Raw genomic sequence first — 26971 nt, forward strand, 5'->3', positions numbered from 1 at the left:
CTAAAACCAAAGACATAGGAAAAGGAAACTATTATAGACTGATATTTCTTAAAGTCTAGAGGCAGAAATCCTTCATAAATATTTATAAATTGAACTCATTAAATGTAAAAAAATATATAGATATGTATAATGATACCTCATGGTAAAGTGGGCTTTACTCAGGAATACAAGGCTTGTTTAACAGTTTATATAAATCCATTATTAATTTGCCATATTAGTACAATGAATGAGAGAAAATCTATTGATCATTTTAATAGATGGAGGGAAAAGCATTTGACAATATTTAACAATATTTGGCTTCTCTCGTGACTCAGTGGTAAAGAATCCACTACCAATACAGGAGATACAGGTTCAATCCCTGTCAGGAAGATCTCCTGAAGAAGGAAATGGCAACCCATTCTAGTAATCTTGACCAGGAAATCCCATGGACAGAGGAGCTTGGCAGGCTACGTCCTTGGGGTTGCAAAAGACACGACTTAGTGACTAAAAATCATTTAAAATTTCATTTATTTTTTAAAAAAATTTTAAGTAATTAAACTCCCAGCAAAATAAGAATAAAAGGAAGCAACCCCACAATGGTTCTCTTGTCTTCATATCCTCACCATCACTTATCTCTTGTCTTTTTGATGGTAGCCATTCTAACAGATGTGAGATGATACCTCATTATGGCTTTTTGTTTGTATTTCCCTAGTATTTAGTGATATTGAGCATCTTTTCATGTACTTGTTGGCCATTTTTTTTTTCTTCTTCTTTGGAAAGCTGTCTAATCAGTTTTAGTTGGATTATTTGGGTTTTTTTTTTTTATTGAGTTATGTGACTTCTTTACATATTTTGGATATTAAACCCATATCAGATATATGCTTGGCAGTCAGTGGAGTGTTCCCTTAATGAAATGTACATATCGTCACAGTTTTCACATATAGGGGTACTATAGTGGCAGTGCCATCTGCCTGTAATGTAGGAGACCTGGGTTCAATCCCTGGGTCAGGGAGCTCCCCGGAGAAGAGAATGGCAACCTACTCCAGTATCCTTGCCTAGAGAATTCCATGGACAGAGGAGCCTGGTGGGCTACAGTTCATGGAATTGCAAAGAATTGAACACAACTGAGTAACTTAGCACAATCACATAAGAAATATAGCTCACCTTTCTCTTATTTCTATGAAGAGAACAATCCTTTCTCAACAGTGATATTTTTGAAGGTCAAAGTTGATGTATTTTGTGCTTCTAAAAGATAATGTTGAATCAGAATTCTTTTTATGATGTTTAATCACTATCCAAAGTGCCCAGATAGGAATTTTCTTAGGAAAGCAAAAAAAAAAAAAAAATGTCACTAAGGACACTTTCCCAGTAGTCATGGATGGATGTGAGAGTTGGACTATAAAGAAAGCTGAGTGCCGAAGAATTGATGCTTTTGAACTGTGGTGTTGGAGAAGACTCTTGAGAGTCCCTTGGACAGCAAGGAGATCCAAACAGTCCATCCTAAACGAGATCAGTCCATCCTAAACAACATCAGTCCTTAGGTGTTCATTGGAAGGACTGATGTTGAAGCTGAAACTCCAATATTTTGGCTACCTGATGCGAAGAGCTGACTTATTTGGAAAGACCCTGATGCTGGGAAAGATTGAGGGCAGGAGGAGAAGGGGACGACAGAGGATGAGATGGTTGGATGGCATCACCGACTCAATGGACATGAGTTTGAGTAAACTCCGGGAGTTGGTGTTGGACAGGGACGCCTAGCGTGCTGCGGTTCATGGGTCACCAAGAGTCAGACACGACTGAGCGACTGAACTGACTGAACTGAAGGCTATGAAGGGTTCGATTGTAGCATTGCTTACCTAGACCACTGTGATTCCATATAACTTATGTTGGGTAAGCTCCACCTTCCTTCTTTTCCTTTATCAGCATGGAATTACTTTTCTTTTAATGAATAGTATGATCATTTTCTATAGTGTTTAATCGCTTATTATAAATGGAATTGCATTACATGTTAATCTAAAATATAGATTAACCAATCTAATAAAAGCATATACATGAAACATTTGTACATTCTGATTTAATGATCTGTTTATTATACTGTAGAACCAGAAATGAGCCAGTTAATTAATTAATAAGTAGACTTGATTCCTGGAAAGTACTTTGTAGCATACTGGAAAAATTGTGATTCCTTACTGTTTCTGATTAGCATCATTTTCACTTTTGCTTTTACCTTTTGGTCTTTTTCTTCACCAAATAGCATATCCTTTCCTTTGATTTGGTTCTCCTTCACAACCCTAATATACTTCATGCTTGGTTTTAATCCAGCTACAATTGAAACTGAGTTTAAGTCTCATCTGTCTCACAAAGCCTTCTCTATGTGATCCTACATAACTTTTTTTTCTTTTCTTAAATTCTGTTCCTTTTCTCTTTAAGGCAGTTTAAATTGTCTTCTAGATTATATGCATTGGTTGGTTTTTTTTTTTCAGCTACTTTCATGTCTCTTCTTATCCTTGAACCTCAGAGGTAGATAAGATAGACAATATTATTCCCCATTTTACAGATACAAAAACTAAGAATAGACAACTTATATTATTTCTTTAAGCTAAGACTTCAACCCCAGATTGCACTGCACAGTTTGCTTTCCTTATACTATAATGCCTCAAGTTTTATACTTTACTGACTACTCCCACCATATGCTCATCACATGTTGGTTTGTTGGTTGGTTTGAAATAGATTGTTTCTATTCAAAACCCCGTCACTGATATCTGTTTCTTTTTTAAAAACTGCTTAATTAATTAATTGTTAAGTTTTTTATTATAATGTTGAAACGTTAGTTCTTCAATGGGGCATCATGTTGTATAATCAAGATTTGAAGTTTGGGTTACTGAAATTTTTCATATTCATTCATGAAACAAATGTCATTGACTTGAGGCCCATATGCCTAATATTAGTACTAGCTTTGGATATGAATAAATATTGATTGTATTATTTTGTTAGTAATATCTGGTCTCTTCTTATTTGTACAGGAGAAATTAAACAGATCTTAGAAAATGAACTTCAGATACCTATGTCTAAAATGCTGTTAAAAGGCTGGAAGACTGGAGACGTGGAAGACAGTGTGAGTTTCATAATTACCTAGAAATAAAATCAAGTTATGCTATTGACTGAAGTATAAAATTGTTTTTTGTTAATGTTACATATGACAGATGGAGATTTGGTAATAGTAACTTAGTTTAAGAATACAGTAAACAATGTTTTTTAAGTTAAAAATTTCATAATCAGCAACATTCATTAGGTATGTAAGTAAAATCACTCTTTGGCATACTTTTCCTATTTAGAAGTATTTTATAGACGTCAACTTGACATCTTTTTTTGAGAGCGTTTTATCCTTTTCTCAAACCTCATATGCTGTCAGTAATTGCCTAGGAATAATAATTTTCTAAACAGTTACTTGTTGGCCTGAAATAAGTCATACCCAGTATATATACATTTATGAAAGTGAGTGTTAGACACTCAGTTGTTTCCATCTTTGCAACCCCATGGACTGTAGTAGCCCACCAGGCTCTTCTGTTCTTGGAATTCTCCAGGCAAGAATATTATACATATATAATACTATGTATAAGTGCAGGAGTGGGTAGCTATTCCTTTCTCCAGGGGATCTTCCCAACCCAGGGATTGAACCCTGCATTTCAGGGCCACTGCATTGCAGATGGATTCTTTACCATCTGAGCCACCAGGGAAGCCCATATATGTTTATATCAAGTATTTATATGGAACAAAAAAAGTAATAGGAAATATTTTTAACTTAGACACTTAAATGGTAAGAGTATTTCTTTGTTACGTGGATAGGGTCAGGTTCATGGATGAGTTATGTTTTAAGAATTTACACAAAATGTTGCAATTTTAAGCTAGTAGTTGCTATTCTCAAGCACCCATTTGCAGCCTCAGGCATAAAATATTTTATGCACATTCTTTTTCTGACAGAGTGGTAAGGGATGGAAAGAAATGAGTTAACTAAAGTTTTAGGTGTTTGAAATAGAAATAACTAAATCTTTTCACATTAGTTACTGAGTTGATATTTAAATACCAGGCATAAACTTAAAATCTTCAACTTTCGGTTCAACTCTCTGTCAACAGCTTCTGGTAGACACAGTGCTTATAAATATTTGTATGTGAGTTCATTTGATATATGGAGATATTCTGAGTACTTCATTAAGTTATTTATAGGAATTTCAGGTTGGCAAGATATTTATAAATTTAAGTACAAATTAGTGATGTGCTATATTAGAGGTTATTGATACTATAATAATATTATCAATAACTTCAGATATGCAGAGGGCAACACCCTAATAGCAGAAAGCTAAGAGGAATTGAAGAGCCTCTTGATAAAGGTGAGAGAAGAGAGTTAGAAAGCTGATTTAAAGCTCAACATTCATAAAACTAAGGTCATAGCATCCAGTCCCGTCACTTCATGGCAAATAGATGGGGAAAAAAATAGAAACAGTGAGGGACTTTATTTTCTTAGGCTCCAGAATCACTGCAGATGGTGACTGCAGCCATGAAATTAAAAGATGCTTGCTCCTTGGAAAAAAAGCCATGACCAACCTAGACAGCATGTTAAAAAGCCGAGACATCACTTTGCCGACAAGTTCCGTCTAGTCCAAGTTGTGTGTTTTCCAGTAGTCATGCACGGATGTGAGTGTTGGACCATAAAGAGAGCTGAGCATCGAAGAATTGATGCTTTTGAACTGTGGTGTTGGAGAAGACTCTTGAGAGTCCCTTGGACTGCAAGGAGATCAAACCAGTTAATCCTAAAGGAAATCAGTCCTGAACATTCATTGGAAGGACTGATGCTGAAGCTGAAACTCCAATACTTTGGCCAGCTAATGTGAAGAGTCAACTAATTGGAAGAGACCCTGATGCTGGGAAGGCAGGCGGAGAGGGGGCCAACAGAGGATGAGATGGTTGGACGGCATCATCGACTCAGTTGGACATGAGTGAGTTTGAGCAAACTGAGGAGATGATGAAGGACAGAGAAGCCTCGTATGCTGCACTCCACGGGGTCCCAAAGAGTTGGACACGACTGAGCGACTGAACAACAACAGCAGTATTAGGGGTTAGCTAACTTTTTCTGTACTGAGCCAGGTAGTTAATATTTTAGGCTTTGTGGGCCATGGAATCTCTATTGCAACCACTCAGTTCTGCTATCATAGATGAAAATAACTTTAGACCATATATGAACCAGTGAGCATGACTTGGATTAAATCAATATTTGTGGACATAGAAATTTTGCATTTTATATAATTTCACATATCAGACACTACTTTTCTTTTGATTTGTTTTCAAACATTTAAAAATGCAAAAACCATGCTCAACTGACGGGCCATATAAAAGTTAAGTAGTAGGCTGAATTTTTGCACAGGCTATAGTTGACTGACCCCTGGTACTTCATGGCTGTTCTAATTGAAACGTAGATTTAAGAATAAAAAGAAGTGCTGACTGAGTAAATCAACAACCTTGGCAGAAATAAAACAGCAAAATGCATTAATTTACATAGCTATATCTTTTATCCATTAATTTATTGGGAAACCCATGGATATGAATTACCTACCTGGCATTTTTGGTAGCTTGTGAAAAGAAAGGCAGACATTTTCAAAATGTTTTTAAAGCAATGTGTTCTGATAAGTTGTTTCTCAGTAGTCGTAAGAGATTGGTTCCAGCATCTCCCCCCTCAAACCAAAATCTATGGATGCTCAAGGCCCTTATATAAAATGGCATCATATTTGCATATAACCTATACATCCTCTATATGCTTTAAATCATCTCTAGATTACTTACAATACCTAATACAATGTAAATGCTATGTAAATAGTTGCTGATATGTGGCGGATTCAAGTTTTGCTTTTTGGAGCTTTTGGAATTTTTATTTTTACGAGTATTTTCCATCCTTGGGTGTGGAACCTTTGGATACAGAGGGCTGACTGTTTATATGCTCTTCTCCCTAAGTGATATTTGCTATTTCTATGCCATTAATTTTCTGATTGCTCCTAAATATGTATTGCTGGGTTATACTTCTGTGAATTCATATAACCAAATTGGTAGTTCACTTTTATTCTTGCATACCTTATTGGCATTTTTAACTTAACATATTTAACTTTTGATTTTTCTTCCCATGCCATTTCTCTACCAGTCTTCCCCAGTAAATGGCAGAACCATATCACCACTGCTAAATCCAAAAGTGGGCATTAATCTTTTCCCATTTGAAAAACATCTAATCCTCGGAAACTGACACAGCACACTGTATATCAACTGTACTTCAGTAAAATAAATTTTAAATAAATAAATTAATTGGTCATGCTCTGAAGCTTGCGGGATCTTAATTCTCCAGCCAGGGACTGATCCTGGTTCATGGCAGTGAAAGCACTAAGTCCTAGCCACTGGATTGCCAGAGAGTTCCTCAATAAAATAATTTTTTTTTAAATTTCAAAAGTACCTAATCCTTAGTAAGTCCTATAGAGTCTGTTTTCAAAATATATCTCAACCAAAGCCACATTACAGTATTGTTATCGCACGGCCTAATCCATGCTGTTAGCATATCTTGCCTGGACCAGTGTAATAGCTTCATTATTGTTTTTCCAGCTTTTTTGGGGGGATTCTTCCTATGCATTCTCCATAGAGGAGCCACAGTGTTCTTTCAAAAACATAATTCAAATTATATCACTCTCCTGGTAAAATATAACTTTTTATTGCACTCTGAATAAAATTCAAGCTACTCACCATGGTTTAAAAGGTATTGTATTATTTACCCGATATTCACCTTTACAACCTCATCTTCAACCTTTCATACCTTCACTTTCCAAGCTGCAATCGTAGAACCTTTTAATTCTTCTAAAATGCTCAAGCTCTTTACATCTTTATCTGACAGATGCTGTTTAGCTGCCTGGAATGCTTTACCCTCAGTTCTTCACGTGGGTGACTTTTTCATCCTTCAAGTCTCAGCTTAAATGTTAGTTTCTCTAACAGATGTTTGTATTTTGTAAAATGGTTCCCATCCCTGCATTTTTCTATCACAACACCATAAAAAATGGTGTTTCTTTCATCATTAGATATCCAGTGCCTAATATAATAGGCATCAAACAAATGTTTGTGGAATGACTGACCTACTTAAAGTATGTTTAATCATATCATATGTGGTTTGAGAAGGAAGATTTATTGGAAAATCTTTGGATCAGGCATGGTAAAATGACAGTAATGACCAAGTGGTAAGACCAACCTGTTAACAGTAATCATCAGAGTAAAATAATGAAATAAAAAATAGTAAAAGTAACTTTCCTGTGTTTGTATGCCATATTTTTTTTGTTTGCATGTTAACTCTTGCAAGGCAACACAGATCGATTTCAGAATAACTTGCGTATATTGGACAAAAAGATTCAGAACTTCAAGGCTTCCTGGATAATTGTGAAGTTATGATTAATTGCCTATTACAGTGTTTTTTTCAAACCATGGGTCACAAACCATTAGTGCATTGTGAAGTTAATTGAGTGGGTTATATCCAGCATTAAAAGAAAAGGAAATAGGATAAAGGATGTCAGAATATATTGCAAATAATGAGTAAGTATTAAGGCATGACAAATATAAGTCAAGAGTAAGTCCCGAAGCTTGTGAAGGAAGACCCTGCCTTTAATAAGATGGGTCCTCTAATGGAGGGTCAAGAAAAAATTCCTTAGGTTATATGCTAGGATAAGATCAGCTCTCCCCAGGTGTCCCTGCTTTCATATGCAGGGTTAAAAGTGATTCCTAGATATCCACTCCACCTTTCTTTCCAATACTTTCAGCCTTGACATTATTATTTGCTTTGATTCAACCAGAACCAATTTCATTATGCCTTTTATACTGTTTATGCCAGTCACCACAAGGAGTCTCAGATTCCCAAATTATTCCTCACTTAAATCTCCATAGCCTCTGTACAGCCCATATCTGTCTCTCTTCATTTTGCTCTCCTCTGCTTGAAACTTTTTTCCTGAGCCCTATGGAACTAATTTCATCATTAGCAAAATTCCTTCTATTGCCAAACTCTTGCCTATACATTCTCTTCACCATCTACCTCTGACTGAAATCTGCCTTCCTGAGGATATTGTTTCTCTGGAGGATTCTCAATTTTAATTGCTTTCAAATTAAAAGTCTAGTAGCCATTATACTACTAGACTAACTGGTAAAATATGTGTCCTCCTTGTTCCTCATATCCATTTCCAGTCCTTCCTCTCTGAGGAACCTTCAGCACTGACTTTCATGTTAAAATGTTTTTTTTTTTTAATCATCCATGTGGTGCAGTGGTAAAGAATCTGCCTGCCAGTGCAGGAGATGCAAGAGACATGGGTTGATCATTGGGTTGAGGAGATCTGGCGGAGGAAATGGCAACCCACTCCAGGATTCTTGCCTGGGAAATCTCATGGACCGTGGAGCCTGGCAGGCTACTGTCTATGGGGTCCCAGAGTTGGACACTACTGAGCACACACAAACACATGATGATGATTATCTGGAGGAAGAGTTAAGTAACCCAGGTAACACTCAGTAGAGACCTCATCCAGGTCCTTTCACTTCTTAGGCTATAGCTCCTCATTTATAAAATCTTTGGTTTGAGAGATTCTCTATCATCTTTTTTAGGTCTAATGATCTCTGAAAACACAACTTGATAATTTTTGCTATAATGATCCTGAATGAAATAGATATTAGTTGCAAGGTTATGCTTCTTCAATGAAGTAATTAGTAATCTTCAACTGTGTATATAGATGTGTATATTTGTATCTCTTTGTGAGCTAAAGAATTTGTATTTTATTTTAATACTCATATTTATGCTAACTTATACATGGGAGAAACAAATTTATTTGGAATCAATAGTTCTTCTGTATTATCCTGCTTAGGAAATTGTCAAAAGATGAAAAGTCAAACTGCAATGGCAATCATTTTCTAAGAATTATAGGAAAAGATTAATAATGCACAATCAATAGTTATTTTTTGTTTTTACTTTTTCTTTTTCAGACGGTCTTAAAATCACTACACTTGCCAAAAAACAACAGTCTTTATGTCCTTACACCAGATTTGCCGCCACCTTCATCATCTAGTCATGCTGGGTAAGGTGTTTACTTTTCCTGGAAATAGGAAATGAAAAGTTTGATTGTTAAATTTCTTTAAGTTATATATAAATATCAAAATTAAATCAAAATCTTGTTGAAGTTTTAGCTTACTAACAACTATTAACTATATAAAGTTTCAAACTATTTGGTTTGGATGTTTATTTGTTTGATTTTCGTGATGGAATCTTTTTACAAAGAAAAGCTAGCGAAACTTTGTTATATAATAAAAGAGTCATAAATGGTGCTTCTCTGTTTGAAGGGAAGAACGGGAGTTGGAGGGAAGCAACTGAGTAACTGGAACTCTAGTTTCTTCCAGGGCTGAAGCAGTATATCTTTGAGGAAATTTCTTGTGCTCTAGAGAATACAGCTTGAAATACATTGATATAAAATTTTTAAGATTTTCTTTCTTTTTGGAATAGAGAGCCTCATTCTTTTTTCAGTTTTTACAGTGAAACTCAGTATATTTATAGAATGATAAATAATTTCAGTATTTAATTATATATTGTATTATTATTGCCTAATGAAGCAACCTGATCTAAAGTGAATCATTAAGCTAGTGATAGAGTCATAATTTTCCTGAGCACAGTATCCTTCTGGAATTGTGTTTTAAATTGTTCTTAGATTTTCACAATTTTTTGCACATTTTCTTTTTTTTTAATTTAATACAACTTGGTGTCTCTAAACTTCAAATGTTGTCAAATTTTTTTCCCACCACTATCTTTATTATTAGTGTAGTGAAAGGAAAAAAGTCCTGTTTTCTTTACTGTACTACCCATGGAACAGTTCTGGCCAACAAATGTGTCCCCTACCTGCCAAGTCTTCAACACCTGCTGGATATTCTTCAGTTTAACAAAATTCTGATACTATCTACCTGGAGATAGCATTAGATCCCACAAGTTTAGGACTCAGCTCCATAAGACTGCCCCCCATCAGACCCAATTGCAGGTATAGGTTGTCACCTGTGCTTCTGACCAAATGGCTGTGGATTGGAGTTTCCCACCACTCCCTTCTGTGTACGATAATTTGCGAGAGAATGGCTCATAGAACTCAGAAATGCTCTATGTACTATTACCAGTTTATTGTAAAACATATTTTAAATGAACAGCCAGATGAAGAGATGTATAGAATGAGATCTGGAAGGGTCTCGAGCAGAGGACTGCTTGTCATGTTTAAGGTGTGCCCCCTTGCCAACACATGGATGCTTTCTTTTTTACCAACTTGGAAGCTCTCCAGAGCTCTTCAACTAGGATTTTTTATGGAGATTCATCATATAGGCATGATTGATTGAATCATTGGCTATTAGTAATTAGCCCAACCTCCAGCTCCTCTCTTCTTCACAGAGTAGGGTGGGAGGGAGAGGTGGTTAAACGTTCTAACCCTCTAATCATGAGGTTGGTTCCCCTGGCAACCAGGATAGAAGCTCGTTAGTATCACTCTTATTACTTAAAAAATTGCAAAGATTTTAGGAGCTCTGTGTGGGGAAGAAAACCAAATGTGTATTTCTAATAGCTCATACCATCACAGATAGATAGTATCAAAAAGAAAAGTAAATTTCACTTTACCAAAGTAGAAATCACTGAACTAAAGAAAGTTAAATCTGATATAATTGTATCTGATAGTCTGTTAATGGTTTGTTTTAGGCTGAGAATTTAAAGATTTCTTGGGTTGCTCTGTATCTTATGTTCAGATCACATATAAATGGGAATTTGTATTCGCATACTATGAGAAACAGTACTTATAGTCCTTATGCTTATAGTAATGTTGATTTAAATGCCAGATGAGATTATAGGTATGGGTTCTGTATCTACTCAGGTACAACATTATTTTTAGGTTAGTTAAGAATGTCATCCAGTGTGTAATCCACATAATTAAATGTAGATAAGAGACATCATTGGTTATAGTCTGTTGCTTTCCAGTAGTATGATTAACTGGATTTCTCAAAAATGTCTTCCTGGGCTAATGGAAATGTTCACTGCCATGTGTCTCAGTCCCTAGGCGCGCAGGGGCCTACAGTGTTTCTTGAAATGCAGTGTTTGTTGGAGAATGACTACTTTGTATACTAAAGTAGTCTTCCCTGGTAGCTCAGCTGGTAAAGAATCTGCCTGCAATGCAGGAGACCCTGGTTCAATTTCTGGGTCAGGAAGATCTGCTGGAGAAGGCATAGGCTACCCACTCCAGTATTCTTGGGCTTCCCTTGTGGTTCAGCTGGTAAAGAATCTGCCTGCAATGCAGGAGACCTGGGTTCAACCCCTGGGTTGGGAAGATCCTCTGGAGAAGGGAAAGGCTACCCATTCCAGTATTCTGGCCTGGGAAATACCATGGACTGTATAGTCCATGGGGTCACAAAGAGTCTTGACAGGACTGAGTGACTTTCACTTTCACTTTTCAAAGTAGTCTTCCTTAGTTGCCTGTATGGATTTTTAGCAAGTTATAATGGTGCTTTTTCCTATGTTGGAATGATAAGAAAGACATAAAAATTCAAATAAAAGATAGGAAAAACACAGTGTATCTGGCTAGTGAGAGGAGGAGCATACAGACTCCTGCTGATGAAGAAGTTTATTAATGCGCATAAAAGTTATGGTGTATTTCTTTTAGATATATTAATCTAAGATATCTTTCTATAAAGCTAGAGATTATTTTTTTTAATCTATAATATATATCTTAAATTCTCATTTCATGAGAGACAAAAAAAATCCATACAGAATTTTAAAAGTTAATGATAATTATTTTTAACTTATGATTTTTACTTGTGTTTTATCAAACAAAAATAATTTTTACATCATAACTGTATAATGGAACCCAAAAATAATTTAATATTGAGTTATATAGCATATCATATTATCAAATATGGGAGACAATATCTTTGTACTAGACTGCATAATAAATCAAGTTGATTTGTTTTTGCAAAATTTTGTTATAGTTGGTGGATTCATACAAACCTTATTTGTAATTTGTAAACCATTTATAATTTAAAAAGGAGAAAATATCCTGATTGTTATATTTGAGAATTGGCAAATAAATAGAAAAACTTCAAAACTGATAGAGGAAAATAGCAAACTTTTTGTACATACCACCCGATCCTTCTCCTCAGATTTGGTATTTTTTTTTAAAGGTATATTTGATTTAGGTGGTTGGTTTGATATTAAATTGATTTTATTCTTTTATATCTCTGACACAAGTCAGTGGATGTGGAAAGACTGAGAGAAATTAGGTAATAAACTGCCTGTTAATTGTAGTGCAGAACTATGACGAGATCCTGCTGCTGGGTTCCACCATTCCAATTTCAGTGCAGTGGCAAACGTTATGTTCTTTCTTTAGAGTATCAGTCTTTTCTCAATGAACTGGACAATACTGATGGTACGGTGTCATTCCTAAACAAAGCTTATTATAACCAAATCAGAAAAGTAATGTGATTATAATCTATCCATGCAAACAAGGTAAGATCTAGAGAGAAAAATCCCAGATTATAATCCCTGTTTGTCTAGGGTCTTAGATTCTCCTTATATAAAATAGGAAACATTGATTTTAGTTGCCAGGGTGGTTATAAAAATTCATTAAACAGGAGAGGTACATTTATGTGCAAAAGCACAAATTGCAAAGCATAATTATTAAAACATTTATGCTAGTAAATACCAGTAATAATCTTTTTCATTCAACTCTCACTTCATTTTTATAGCGCTTCTGTAAGAATACAGAGGCTGATATTGATATCTATATTATAAAGTAGGAAATTGAGGTGTTTTTAAGAGAGTTTTGCAACTGGTTTCAGGTCAACAGTGAATAATACTTCTGCTACTGATACCTTCATCTGACTCTCCATCTAGCTTCCAGTTTCTTGACAGAAATTTATAAAGCTTTATTCCAAAGATGACTTCTTTTTTGGAAGCTGTTTTCTGTAATGACATTTTTTTAAAAATCTTGTGATTTTTCATTATATAGTCCTTGAAGTTCGTTTATATGTATTTCAGTTACTGTAGTTTTCAAGAATATTGATAAAATTTTAGTGTGTGAATGAACTTTTTAGTTACTGTACTATTCATCATCTAGTAAAATATAGATGTAAAATAACATGCTCTTAAATTGTTTACTGGCAAACAGTTTTATTCCCAAGGTTTGGTGAGAGCTATATATTAAACCATGCCTTATGAAATTTTTTTTTAACTTGATTTTACTGCCACTAGGGGGTGCCTGGTAATTGAATCTCAGTTTGTATTTACAGTATTTTTTAAAAAGCTAAGAGCAGCAGAATTACCATATAAGTGTCTATAACCTTATATTTAGAATTATTTTAAAGTAAATTATGTTTTTGTTTTTCAGAAAATAGAATTTCAGGCTGTTTGAGAATTTAAGAGCAAACTCTTTAATCATAATCTAATTTTTAACAGTTGAAAAGTATTTTTAAGCTTTTTAAAATAGATCAGATTTCACTTATTAATTCAAAGGTGATGCAGTTACCCCTGTGGCACAATTTCAGATTGTACTGTCAATCACAATAAAATTAAAAGAGGGGAACTGTTAATTATACCTGTTTCATATCATAGGAAAGGGTCAATCTATCAAAGATTTATTGATTAACTACTAGATGAAAGCATGCTCTGTCCTCTAGGTACTTACAACCTAGTCATTGACATATTGTGACTTTTAAAAAAATTAATCTCTTTAAAGAAAATTTCCAACACTCTTGGTGTTCTTTCTGCCACTCAGGTTGTTTCATCCTGTAAGCTCCTCTTTTCTTCATCTGCTGTAAAGTTGGTGTCCCCTAGAGTTCTGTTTTCAGCAGCCCCTCTTACTGTACATTTTCCCTGACATCTCCTCTCAGTGCTTATTTTTCCAAATATATATAAATAATAAATCTCTATAAACATCTGTTTCCTAGTTGCCACACTGGTATGTGTGTCCCATTTGTAATTCAGTCTTATGTCTCTAGATTGAGACAATCCTGAGAAATCTGTACTACTACCTGTATTTTTTGTCTCAAATATACAGTGGTAATGGTACAAAATACTGCAGTGTATTCCAAGTAGGATGATTAAGAATCACTACCAAAGAATCACTGTCATGCTGATCCAATCTTTGGCCATTTTGCAGTAAAATTAAAAATGAAGTAGTAATAAAAAGATATCTCTGAGGTCCTCCAGACATTTGGATACTACAGAAATTTATGGGTAAAAATGAAATCATAATAACAACCACTAGTAATTTAGAAGTGAGCACAAATAAGAGTTTGAGCATTCTTTGGCATTGCCTTTCTTTGGGATTGGAATGAAAACTGACCTTTTCCAGTCCTGTGGCCACTGCTGAGTTTTCTAAATTTGCTGACATATTGAGTGCTGCACTTTGACAGCATCATCTTTTAGCATTTGAAGTAGCTCAACTGGAATTCCATCACCTCCACTAGCTTTGTTCATTGTGATGCTTCCTAAGGCCCACTTGACTTCATATTCTAGGATGTCTGGCTCTAGGTGAGTGATCACACCATTGTGACTATTTGGGACTTGAAGATCTTTTATGTACAGTTCCTCTGTGTATTCTTGCCACCTCTTCTTAATATCTTCTGCTTCTGTTAGGTCCATACCATTTCTGTCCTTTATTGAGCCCGTCTTTGTATGATATGTTCCCTTGGTATCTCTAATTTTCTTGAAGAGATCTCTAGTCTTTCCCATTCACATCAGTCCTTCCAGTGAACATGCAGGACTGATCTCCTTTAGGATGGACTGGTTGGATCTCCTTGCAGTCCAAAAGACTCTCAAGAGTCTTCTCCAACACCACAGTTTAAAAGCATCAATTCTTCGGTGCTCAGCTTTCTTTACAGTACAACTCTCACATCCATACATGACTACTGGAAAAACCATAGCCTTGACTAGACAGACCTTTGTTGGCAAAGTAATGTCTCTGCTTTTTAATAAGTTGTCTAGGTTGGTCATAACTTTCCTTCCACGGAGTAAGCATCTTGTAATTTCATGGCTGCAGTCACCATCTGCAGTGATTTTGGAGCCCCCCAAAATAAAGTCAGCCACTGTTTCCACTGTTTCCCCATCTTTATGCCATGAAGTGATGGGACCGGATGCCATGATCTTAGTTTTCTGAATGTTGAGCTTTAAGCCAGCTTTTTCACTCTCCTCTTTTACTTTCATCAAGAGGCTCTTTAGTTCTTGCTTTCTGCCATAAGGGTGGTGTCATCTGCATATCTGAGGTCCTTGATAGTTCTCCCGGCAGTCTTGATTCCTGGGAAGAAGCTTGTACTTCTTCCAGCCCAGCTTTTCTCATGATGTACTCTGCATATAAGTTAGATAAGCAGGGTGACAGTATATAGCTTTGACGTACTCCTTTTCCTATTTGGAAGCAGTCTGTTGTTCCATGTCCAGTTCTAACTGTTGCTTCCTGACTTGCATACAGATTTCTCAAGAGGCAGGTCAGGTGGTCTGGTATTTCCATCTCTTTCAGAATTTTCCACAGTTTATTGTGATCCACACAGTCAAAGGCTTTGGCATAGTCAATAAAGCAGAAATAGATGTTTTTCTGGAACTCTCTTGCTTTTTTGATGAACCAGCGAATGTTGGCAATTTGATCTCTGGTTCCTCTGCCTTTTCTAAAACCAACTCGAACATCTGGAAGTTCACAGTTCACGTATTGCTGAACCCTAGCTTGGAGAGTTTTGAGCATTACTTTACTAGCGTGTGAGATGAGTGCGATTACTTTGGCCACCTGATGCGAAGAGCTGATTCATTTGAGAAGACCCTGATGTTGGGAAAGATTGAGGGTAGGAGTAGAAGGGGACGACAGAGGATGAGATGGTTGGATGGCATCACAGACTCAATGGACGTGAGTTTGGGTGAACTCTGGGAGTTAGTGATGGTCAGGGAGGCCTGGCATGCTGCAGTTGATGGGGTTGCAAAGAATCGGACATGACTGAGCAACTGAACTGAACTGAACAATTAAGAGTTCTATACATTGAAACTTTGAATACAGCAGAAGTGATACTTAGAGGGAAATTTGTAATATTAAGTCCACTAATTAGAAGACAATAGAGATAGAAAATAAATGCATTTTATGTTCTTCTTAAGAAATTATGGAAATAGCAATAGAATAAGTCTGAAGAAAATAGAAGGAAAGAAACATTTAAAAGCAGTAATTAATGATAGTGTAGTAGGAAATGGCAGCACACTCCAGTATTCTTGCCTGGAAAATTCTGTGGACAGAGGAGCCTGGCGAGCTATGGTCCATGGGATCACAGAGAGTCAAATATGAGTGAGCACGCATGCAATTAATGATATAAGTAATCAACAAATAATAACTGCTTGAAAAATCTAGCCAAGAAAAGGTAAGAGAAAGCACAAAAATATTAGGTGTGAAAACGAGGACTTAACTACAGATTCAGAGGAGATTTTTGGATTAGTATAATAATTATTAAATAAGTTAATGCTAAACATAAGAAATTAATAAATTGTTCTAAAATAAAAGTGTATATGAATAGTAATAAACTTATCTTTGTGGCAGTAAAATCTGAAGTTTAGTTGAAGTGGAGAATTTTGTATAAACTATCAGGTAGTAAAATGAATATAAGACTTAGATAACCTGAAAAAGTAATAACCATTACAGAAATTGAACTTATAGTATAAAATTTTGCATGCTATATTCTTCCCCTAGCCCAGAGGATTTCCATAAAGAAATCTTACACAAACTTCCCTGTGGGACTGCTACCTATCTTATTTTATAATGTTTGTGTAATCTTGTTATCAAAACTGGAAAAAAAGTAAGAAAAAATTGTGTGTATTTCTTATAATCATAGATAATAAAAATGAGTAGTTAAATTTTCCTTTACTTTCTCTCAGTCTTACCATTTAATGACCTCTTCTTTCCCCATCCTTATTCCACTACCTTCAAATAGCAGCTCTCCCTGTATTAAAATGGTCTAAGATACACATAAATCAAAACCGTAGCTTGATTGCGTCTTTCCCCTGCTCACATCCCGCCATTAGCTTTCCATTACTCTTAGACAAAAATTCAGATTTCTTATCAAAGTATATTAAGGACTTACATAATCTTGTCCCTGACTTTTTCAACTTCATTTTTTATCATTCTCATCTCTGGCTTGTATCTTGCCAGCCACACTGGCCTCCCTGTTCTTCTTTAAACATTCTAAGTGTGCTTCATCAACCTCAGGACACTTGCACTATGCTGTTCCCCTACCTGGAATGTTCTTTCATCAGTTATCAACTTGACTCACTCCTTTACCTTATTCAGTCCTCTACTCAAATGTTACATTCTCAGGTAGATTTTTCTTGATTCACCTGGCTAAAAGAGCCCCTCTGTTATACTCTTTCCCTTTATCTTACATTATTACAAAATGTATTATATTAGTAATAGATTCATATTTGTTATCTGTATTCCTTATCATAGTGTAAAGCTACAAGAAATTATGGACCTTTTTTGTTTACTCTTGTATCCTCAGCAGCTGAAAGAGTGCCTGAAACATTGTAAGTACTTAGAAATATTAATGGAATGAATACTGTGAAGTAATACATCCCTGAGAATGTTTGCCTCCTAAGAGAGACCAAAGCTAATGAGTAAAGGTCTAGTGTGGCATATGAAGTATCATGCAGAACAGATACAAGATATTTGGGGAGCTGAAGATCTTACATGTGTTCCATAAGTGTAGTAAACTAGGCAGTCTTCACTCCTTGGCCTGAGTTTAGCATTTTTTTCCAGTGTTCCTTTTGATTTTTTTTTTTTCACTGAAGTATGGGATAATGGAAGGAACTCTAGCTTTATAGTCAGACACTGTTTATCCTGTGTCTGTCCCACTGGTTTTGTGGCCTCCGGCAAGACCTTTCTTTTATTGAGTCTTAGTTTCCCCAGTATTATTTCATAACTGGCTGTACTCTCTCTCCAGCCAGATCCCAAGCTGTGAAAACAAGAGCATTCTTTCAGAGCATCTCCCTCAGCTCATCTATGGCCATCTATGTAGAAGCCCTTAATAAACATTTGTTGTTAATGAATATGAAAAGTTTCATGACAAATTGAGAGATTTAGTTTTCATCCATACACATATAGTCTCTCCATTGGCTGTTTTGTTAATTTTGTTTCTCAGATATACAGAGAGTCCACCTCATTTTATTCTTATAGGATGTCAATTATTCATTCATTTACCAGATACAGATTGGGTACCATCTTGCTTATAGTGTGTTAGTTCCTTGTTCTAGGTGTTAGAGATACAATGAGAAGCCAGATGACAGGGTACCTGCTTTCATGGAATTTACAATATAATATGTGTAGACATGGGGGTAGGGTGGAAGGACAGGCACCAAACTATAAATCAAACAAGAAGAGTCATCAGATGGTAATAAGTGCTTTGCAGAAAACTGAAATAGAATGACTGGATAAGAAGTAACTGGGGGACTCCTATAAGGTGTATGATGAGGAAAGGCCTCTCAGGAGATGTACTATTTCAGCTGAAACATGGATGACTAAAGACTATTAAAGTGAAGAGCAGAATGAATAGTATTCTAAGCAAGGGAAATAACTAGTGCCAAGTAACTAGTGACAATAACTAGTGACTGAATAGGTGCCTTGGTAATAAAGTATAGTCTTTTCAACTTGCTTTCAGTTCAGTTCAGTTGCTCAGTTGTGTCCGACTCTTTGCGACCCCATGAACTGCAGCACGCCAGGCCTCCCTGTCCATCACCAACTCCCGGAGTCCACCCAAACCCATGTCCATCGAGTCGATGATGCCATCCAACCATCTCATCCTCTGTCGTCCCCTTCTCCCGCCCTCAATCTTTCCCAGCATCAGGGTCTTTTGTAATGAGTCAGCTCTTCGCATCAGATGGCCAAAGTATTGGAGTTTCAGCTTCAACATCAGTCCTTCCAACAAACACCCAGGACTGATCTCCTTCAGGATGGGCTGGTTGGATCTCCTTGAAGTCCAAGGGGCTATCAAGAGTTTTCTCCAACACCAAAGTTCAAAAGCATCCATTCTTCGGTGCTCAACTTTCTTTATAGTCCAACTCTCACATCCATACATGACCACTGGAAAAACCATAACCTTGACTAGACGAACCTTTGTTGGCAACGTAATGTCTCCGCTTTTTAATATGCTGTCTAGGTTGGCCATAACTTTCCTTCCAAGGAGTAAGCGTCTTTTAATTTCATGGCTGCAATTACCATGTGCAGTGATTTTGGAGCCCAGAAAAATAAAGCCAGCCAGTTTCCTCATCTATCTGCCATGAAGCAATGGGACTGGATGCCATGATCTTAGTTTTCTGAATGTTGAGCTTTAAGCCAACTTTTTCACTCTCCTCTTTCACTTTCATCAAGAGGCCCTTTAGTTCTTCACTTTCTGCCATAAGGGTGGTGTCATCTACATATCTGAGGTTATTGATATTTTTTCCAGTCTTATCCTAAGTAATAAAAATGTCCAGCTCCATTATAATTACATAGATTGTCTCAATTTTTTTGTGGCAGGGTGACAGGAAATAAGGTATCCCTTATATATAGTTGTCCCTTTTTACAAGTAGTAATTGAGTCTTGCTATTGAACTTTGACCTTTTTATACTGGGAGGATGGTTCCCATTAATATTTCGATGGTTTCTGTGAGGGTGTTGTTGAACTCTGATCATACAGTCTAGCACATGGTTCTCTTGTGTGGCCTCCTCTGGCTTTGAGTTAGCTGCTATTTGTGCAAGCTTGAGTAAATTCAGGGTACTAATTGAGACTCTTGTGATAGTTAAGTAAACCACTGGTGTTAAAATATGTGGCCTTTCTTTGTTCTTGGAAAACCATTGGTGGGAAATCAGGTAACAATAGCCTTGAATTTATCTAGAGTAGGGTATTATATTTTCCAGTGGATACTGTGGAAGGAAATTGAGTAGTAGTGAGTCAAGATATCTGAGTCGCAGCCCCGTCTGAGTTCTAGCCCCAGCTCTCCCACAGAATCACTGTTTGATAGGGCAGGTCACGCTTCTGCTCTGGGCCTCAGATGCTATGGGAAAATAAAGAAGCTCCATGATTGGGAAAAAGAAACTGCTTTAGTAACCAGACAAACACCAAGTAGATCATGTGGCTTTGACTTGAGTTCTTCATGAGGTCTTTTACCTTTCACTCCAGACCTGAATCTTAGGACCCACGTTTCTGGTGGCTCAGATGGTAAAGAATCTCCCTGCAATGCAGGAGACCCAGATTCGACCCATGGGTCGGGAAGATCCCCTGGAGAAGGGAATGGCTACCCATTCCAATATTCTTACCTGGAGAATTCCATGGACAGAGGAGCCTATCACGTTATATGTTATATATCACGTTCTTGGAGTCGCAAAGAGTCAGACACAAATGAGCAACTAACACTTTCACTTTGTCATGCCCTCAACTGACCTACAGAAAGTTATGACTGGATTTTCAGAGCCTTAAGGACTGATGCAGTCAGCCTGCCTCACCAACCTGGTCACAGCAGGATACGTAGCTTAGAGAGTTCATGGCAAACCTTGTCCAGGACTATCTACCACAGAGGATAAAAGGTGGAAGGTAATTTAGTGCACTAGGGCATAGGAAATGGGGGACAAAGCTGCTCATCTCATCCTCACCTTCTGTGAAACCTAACCTAGTACACAATGACTGTGTGAATAATTGCAATAGTCCTTTCTCTTCTTCTGGAAGAAGAAAGTTTAGAATCTGGAAAGAATGCCACAAGTGTTCTTATTAAAAATTTTCATTTGTGAAGAGAAGCAGCATGGGCAGAAACAGTACTTACCTGTGAGCAGAGGCAGAAGTTTGAAGGAAAGCAAATGAACACTGTTCTCATGATCCCTGAGGCCTCTTCCAATGTGCTTTGGATATGCCCCTTCTACATCCATTAAGCATGGCATTAAAAAGGGGAAAATGGAAGTATTCCTCTTCTGCCCCTGCTTCTTATAACTAGCTGTGGTAATAAGTATGTAGCTATGTTCCTGGCTTTGGTCTTAACTAAGAGGTGACACCTATGGGTGGTATGTATATTGATACTTACACAGACAGTTTACTTCTTTCTTTTTGTTTTTTCCCCCCATATCTCCCACCCTGTTCTGAGGCCATTCAAGATACTCATGCACCCTCATTATCCCAACTAAAAAGATTACTGAGAAGTCTCATAGAACTACTTGGGGTCCACTTATTATAAGAACATTCTAAGGATGCTTTCAGATAGCTCTCATCCTACTTCTGTTTCCCCATCACCTCACAATCTCTGCACAGATGTTAATCCTTGTAATATTTTTCACTCTTTTTGTCTGTGTCCTGCTATTTCAATTTTTGGTGTTCTCCTTTAATGCAGTAGTCACAGTTTTGAGATCTCTGACTTAGAATAAGGTGACAGCTCTAGGGTATCATCTTTGGAAGGATTTAAAGCAGTCATCAAATCTAGTCCCATTTTATGACTGGGAGAACTGAGGTACAGAAAGGTGTAACTTTACATGTGCAAGTAAATGTTCTGAATGGGTTGATTAATTTTTCCTTCCAAAATGCTTTACAAAACAACTTTTTTGTTGTTTTCGCAAATGATATTCATCTGTGAAAATGTTTTACTGGTGCTGTAAGCAGTATGATACTTGATATCTGTTTGATGTATATCATTGTTAAAGCAACTCATCATTTCTTAATATAGTATAATCAATGTTTCAAGTATATTATTGTGATTACTGTTTAACTTCAATTCTCGTGAGCATTTTTATTACATTTTGTAAAAGTGATATTAGAAAGTATTAGATTAGTCAATGTGTCTTAATAAAGGGTACTAAAAAGTGACTTATTTTAAGAAGACAACACTTCCCTAAAGTTATGCAATCTGGATAAAAGAAACTTGTCCCCAATTACAGCATTGATGGAGATCACAACACATCTAATTGGATTGATGTACCAAACCCATTTATATAGTTAACTGCCTATTGATAGGTCAGTGACTACTGAGATTAGCTTGTTAAAATCACACCTTGAAAAAGAACTACAGGTATTCTCTGTGGTTGATTTAATGGAAAGTTGGAAACTTGGTCACTAATTCATGAAACAAAAATCGATGTATCTGTAAATTTTTTTTCTTTCTTCATGGTTTGTCTAGATGGATAGAATTATGTTTTGACAGTTTCGCTATGAACTACTTGGTGGATCACAATATATCACTATCACCGCTAATTACCACATTTTGATTAATCTTATATACTTTGGTTAGTACATTTTGCTGAATCCAATATATCTCTATATTGATAAACAGTAATTATAGACATAAGGACACCTGAACTTTGAAATCTTCCTGAAAAATGTTATTAAGAATTATGTGAAACCAAATGTTTGTTTTTCTAGACATATTTAATTGCCAGCAAAGAAAGCAATTAAAAGTAGCTCCAGAGTAAGAGGCCAACCTTTGTTAAATGTGGTTTTAAGATTGTTACAGAACTTGTGGTGATGATAACATGGTGTCTTGGAGGATGTTAACAACTGTAGCAGAGTGTTAATTAAGAATGATGTAATCTGCAACTCAGAATTATTAATATCACATGTTAGTTTAGCCGGACAGGAACAAAACCTAATTTCAGTTATGATGAGGGCTCAAGTTGTATTTGTAGTAGAAAGATTAACATTTTATTTTTGTGCTGTTCCTGAGACAATTTAAAAATCCTGAATGAAATACAGTCAAAGGTAAACATCAAGTCCCTAGCTCATTTACATATGTGCCAGATTTTCAAACTGATTGCTATTTGAACCTAATCTGTCATTGCTGGCTGCATTAGCTACAACAAACATTACATTTACATATTGATTTCTTATTTTGTTTTAGTGTAAATAATCCATAATTATAGTAAATTTGGTCTTTTGTTGACAAGAGCTCATATGACTCTGTAAGTTTAGAATGGAAATTTAAATTGCCATGTGTCATGCTTTTTAATTTAAAAGCTTGCTATATCTGAAAGGATAAAAAGATCATCGTAGATCATAAAATATTCCCAAAGAGACAAAGAAGAGAAAATTTTGTAGAGCCTTGTAGAAAAATATAAATTGTAAAATATTAATGAAAAATTCAGTAACACACTCTTAAGATTATTTTATTTTTAAAATAAAATCAGTAATTTGAAAAAATTAATTTTTTGGCTTCAGTATTAGGTCATATTTAAAAAATAACGTTAATGGAAATGAACCTTCTAAACCTATTTTTCATTGATATTTGTTTAAAATATCTAGTGCAAGAAAAGAAATAGCATACACACATGAGCAGAAATGAAACAGAAGATTTTCTATCTCTGTACTGATGTTAATATTTTACTCGTCTAAACTACTTATACAGCATTGATTTGAGAAACTTAATTTCACAGACAACAACCAGTATCTGTCAGTGGTCACATACTCTTATAAAGTAGTATTGGAGAAAAAATCCATAGTTTCCATTTACCTTGATTAAAAGTGTGTTTTTGAGGTTAAAAATACGGGACTCATTTGATTGCGCAAGTAGTAGTTATCTAATTGTTGAAGTACGTTTTATGGCTTATAATTTTTTATGGAGATATAATTTACATACAATAAATGCATAATTCTTAAGTGCCCCCCAGTTACATGAGATTTGACAAATGCTTATTGTTTTCTACAGTGGGTTTTAATGAGTGGGATATTAATTTGGATGTGTGTATACAGGTATTTAACAAACAGATAGCCTGTGCTGAATTGATGGTGTCTGTTTACTTGAGTGCTATGAATACAGAACTCCTAAAAACTCTTATCAGTCAACTTAGGCTGCTATAAAAAATACCGTAGACAGGGTGACTTACACAACAGACATTTCTTTCTCACAGTTCTTAAAGCTAGAAAGTCCACGATGCTGACAGACTTGGTTCATGGTGAGAGCTTGCTTCTTGGCTTGCAGATGGCTACTTTCTCAGTGTCCTCACTTGACAGAGGGAGAGCACAAGCTCTGTTCTCTCTTCTTCTAAGAACAGTAATCTAATTTTAGGAGTCTCATCCTCATGATTTCATATAAATGTAATCATCTTCCGAAGACCCTGCCTCCAAATACCATCATGTTGGGTGTTAGGTATTCAGAATGTGAATTTGAGGGGATACACAAACATTCATTCTGTAACAGCCTTGAATCCCAAGTCTAAATGTGTTGTTCTTCCTAGTCTAGTTGTTTAATCTTGATGGATTTATACTTTATAACAATGAGTGCTTCTCACAGAACTGTTTATGTTTTATTAATAATAGAAAGGCTGTGGTTTAGCCTGACGAAATCTTCTGTCCACTGAAGATTTAAGAGGAAATTCTTGATTCAAGGAATTTCTGAAGAAGAAATCCTTAAAATTACTGTTAATATCCTTGATGCAAAACACCCTGCCTTCTGTTGTTCCACCCTATGGGCCTGCTGCTCTTTGTCAGAAAGAAGCCATTCCTCTTCTTAATCAGGAATTAATGACAGGTATATAGCGACATGATGATCAAATGATTGTTTTGCTACCATAATTCAACCATAAGTTAACCTTGAAAAATCACTGTGGCATATATATTAAAATATCCATATGCTTTCTGTATTAGTGAATCATTAAAGTGCTCTCTCAATGTGAAATAAAGTCAAGACAGTAAAGGCTGTTATATATATTTTCTTAATGTTGTTTTATCCATACTTGACATATGGAAGCCAGTAATTTATGACTTTTTATGTTCACAGGTATAAAAATATCTGTAACTTCAGATTTATTTATTGGGGCCTGTGTTAAGATTTGCTGTATGCTATTTTCTCCTTACGGTCAATCTCCACCACGGCCCTCCCCCGCCCCCCCCCACAAAAAAAACTAGAAAGGAATATAAAATGCATTAAACTAAGTCAGTGAATTAAAATGAAGTTGTTATTCACTAGAAGGCAGATATTTTACAGATTACTTCACTGTTCCTGATGAATGCTCATAATTAAATTGGAATGGGATTCCCCCCAGGTAGAGATGGACATTCTGCAAATGAAAGAGCACTGGAAGGCCAAGACTTGTGGACAAAAATGAAAGTAGAGAAGGGATGTTCTATTGAAACTACTTCTAGAATTTTGTTGGTATTAGATACTAATGCTTAGTTATCATACTGAAAATTTTAAGGAGGTGGATATCTATTTATTCACCTGTCTTTTTATAGTTCCCTCTCTTAGAATGTACCTCCCTCCTTCTGTCCTTCCCCTCAACTTGAATATTAAGAAACTGGTTGGAAAATTATGAGATGGTAAATGTGCACTTTGCCACTAACTGCTTTATTTTTTTGTTTTGTTTTGTTTTTTTTTTCTTTACTAACTGCTTTAAAATATTAACATTGTGTTGTAGTTTTTGCAAATACCCACCAGTTTGAAGCTTGGGGACGATGTATATGATTTTCATTACATTTTAAACATTAATTTCGGTGTGTATTTGAGGGTAGAGTAATGGTAAGTTTTAATAACTGTTGTCTGTAGAAACAACCATCTCCTTGTTGGTAAATGCAGCTATTAAAACTGAAAGGAAAATCACAATGGAGAAGAATACATTAAAAACCAGTGAGGAGAGAATAGATTTCTATTTAAAACCACTTCTTGCATTGAGATAAAATTCAACTGCTTCTGAAAACTTTCTACATTTGCTAACACTTTCTTCTCCCTCTAATTGAAGAGGAAACATGCCATTAAGGGAAACAAAAAACTGTTTTGTGTTATTTCTTATCCACCTACTTTGATTGGCAGTTACCCTTAGAGCTATTCTGAAGGTCAAATTTGAAGTAGCATGAATGACTTTGCATTTTGAAGGTGAAAGAAGACTGCTTGAAAGTAGATTAACTGTGGCTAACTATCCTAGCATGAAAAGTCGCTCAGTCGTGTCCGACCCCTTGCGACCCCATGGACTGTAGCCTATCAGGCTCCTCAGTCCATGGAATTCTCGCAGCAAGAATACTGGAGTGAGTTGCCATTCCCTTCTGCAGGGGACATTCTGCACCCATGGATCGAACCCAGGTCTCCCACAGTGCAGGCAGATTCTTTACTGTCTACACTCATTGAAGAGTAGCCAAATGGCTAAGTGAATGAATCAGGCTGGAGTCTGAGGTTGCAAATAATAAAAAAATGTTTTCACAGGGAACATGAATGTGGTGTATCAATACTAAACAAGATCTGTCCTAAAAAGAACCTATAAGCTTATATAATATTAGGCATAATATACGCTTATATTTCATGCATCAGACCTGGTTTTACCTGGAGATTATCATATGGGTAGCTCAGCTGGTAAAGTATCCGTCTGCAATACGGGAAACCCCATTTCCATTCCTGGGTTGGGAAGATCCCTGAAGAAGGGATAGACTACCATTCCAGTATCCCTTGGGAGGGGAGGGAAAGACTGGGAGTTTGGAATTGACATGTGTTGTTGTTTAGTCGCTAAGTCATATCCACCTCTTTTGCAACCCCATGGACTGTAGCCCACCAGGCCCCTCTGTCAGTGGGATTTCCCAAGCAAGAATACTGGATTGAGTTGCCATACCCTTGAGGAGATCTTCCTGACCCAGGGATTGAGTCTGTGTCTCTTGTGTGGCAGGCAGGTTCTTTACATCTGAGCCACCAGGAAAGCGATGACAAGTACATGCTGCTATATTTAAAATAAATAGCCTGTATGGCACAGGGAATTCTACTCAATATTCTGTTATAACCTAAATGGGAAAATTTGGAAAAAGAAGATACATATATAACAGAATCACTTTGCTGTATACCTGAAACTAACATAACATTTCTAATCAACTATACTCCAAAATAAAATAAAAATTTATAAAAAAGTTTTACCATCTATGAATTCCTACAGAAAAATGGAACTAAAACACGAAAAATAGCTGCCTCAAAAGTACCAAAGATCCTCTGG

General features: G+C 36.1%; 1 protein-coding gene across 4 annotated transcripts in view; it reads left to right on the plus strand.

The window, feature by feature from the left end:
* The window catches only part of FAF1 (Fas associated factor 1), a 502843-nt gene that overhangs the window by 199421 nt on the left and 276451 nt on the right, over window positions 1-26971 (plus strand). For all 4 annotated transcript variants that reach the window (XM_043876171.1, XM_043876168.1, XM_043876169.1 and 1 more), the window contains 2 exons: window positions 3003-3094; window positions 9016-9107. In XM_043876171.1, coding sequence (XP_043732106.1) covers window positions 3003-3094; window positions 9016-9107 — 184 coding nt within the window. The remainder of the gene's footprint in view (window positions 1-3002; window positions 3095-9015; window positions 9108-26971) is intronic.

Source organism: Cervus elaphus, chromosome 20 (genome assembly GCF_910594005.1).
Source record: "Cervus elaphus chromosome 20, mCerEla1.1, whole genome shotgun sequence".
In the NCBI taxonomy this organism is placed as follows: domain Eukaryota; kingdom Metazoa; phylum Chordata; class Mammalia; order Artiodactyla; family Cervidae; genus Cervus; species Cervus elaphus.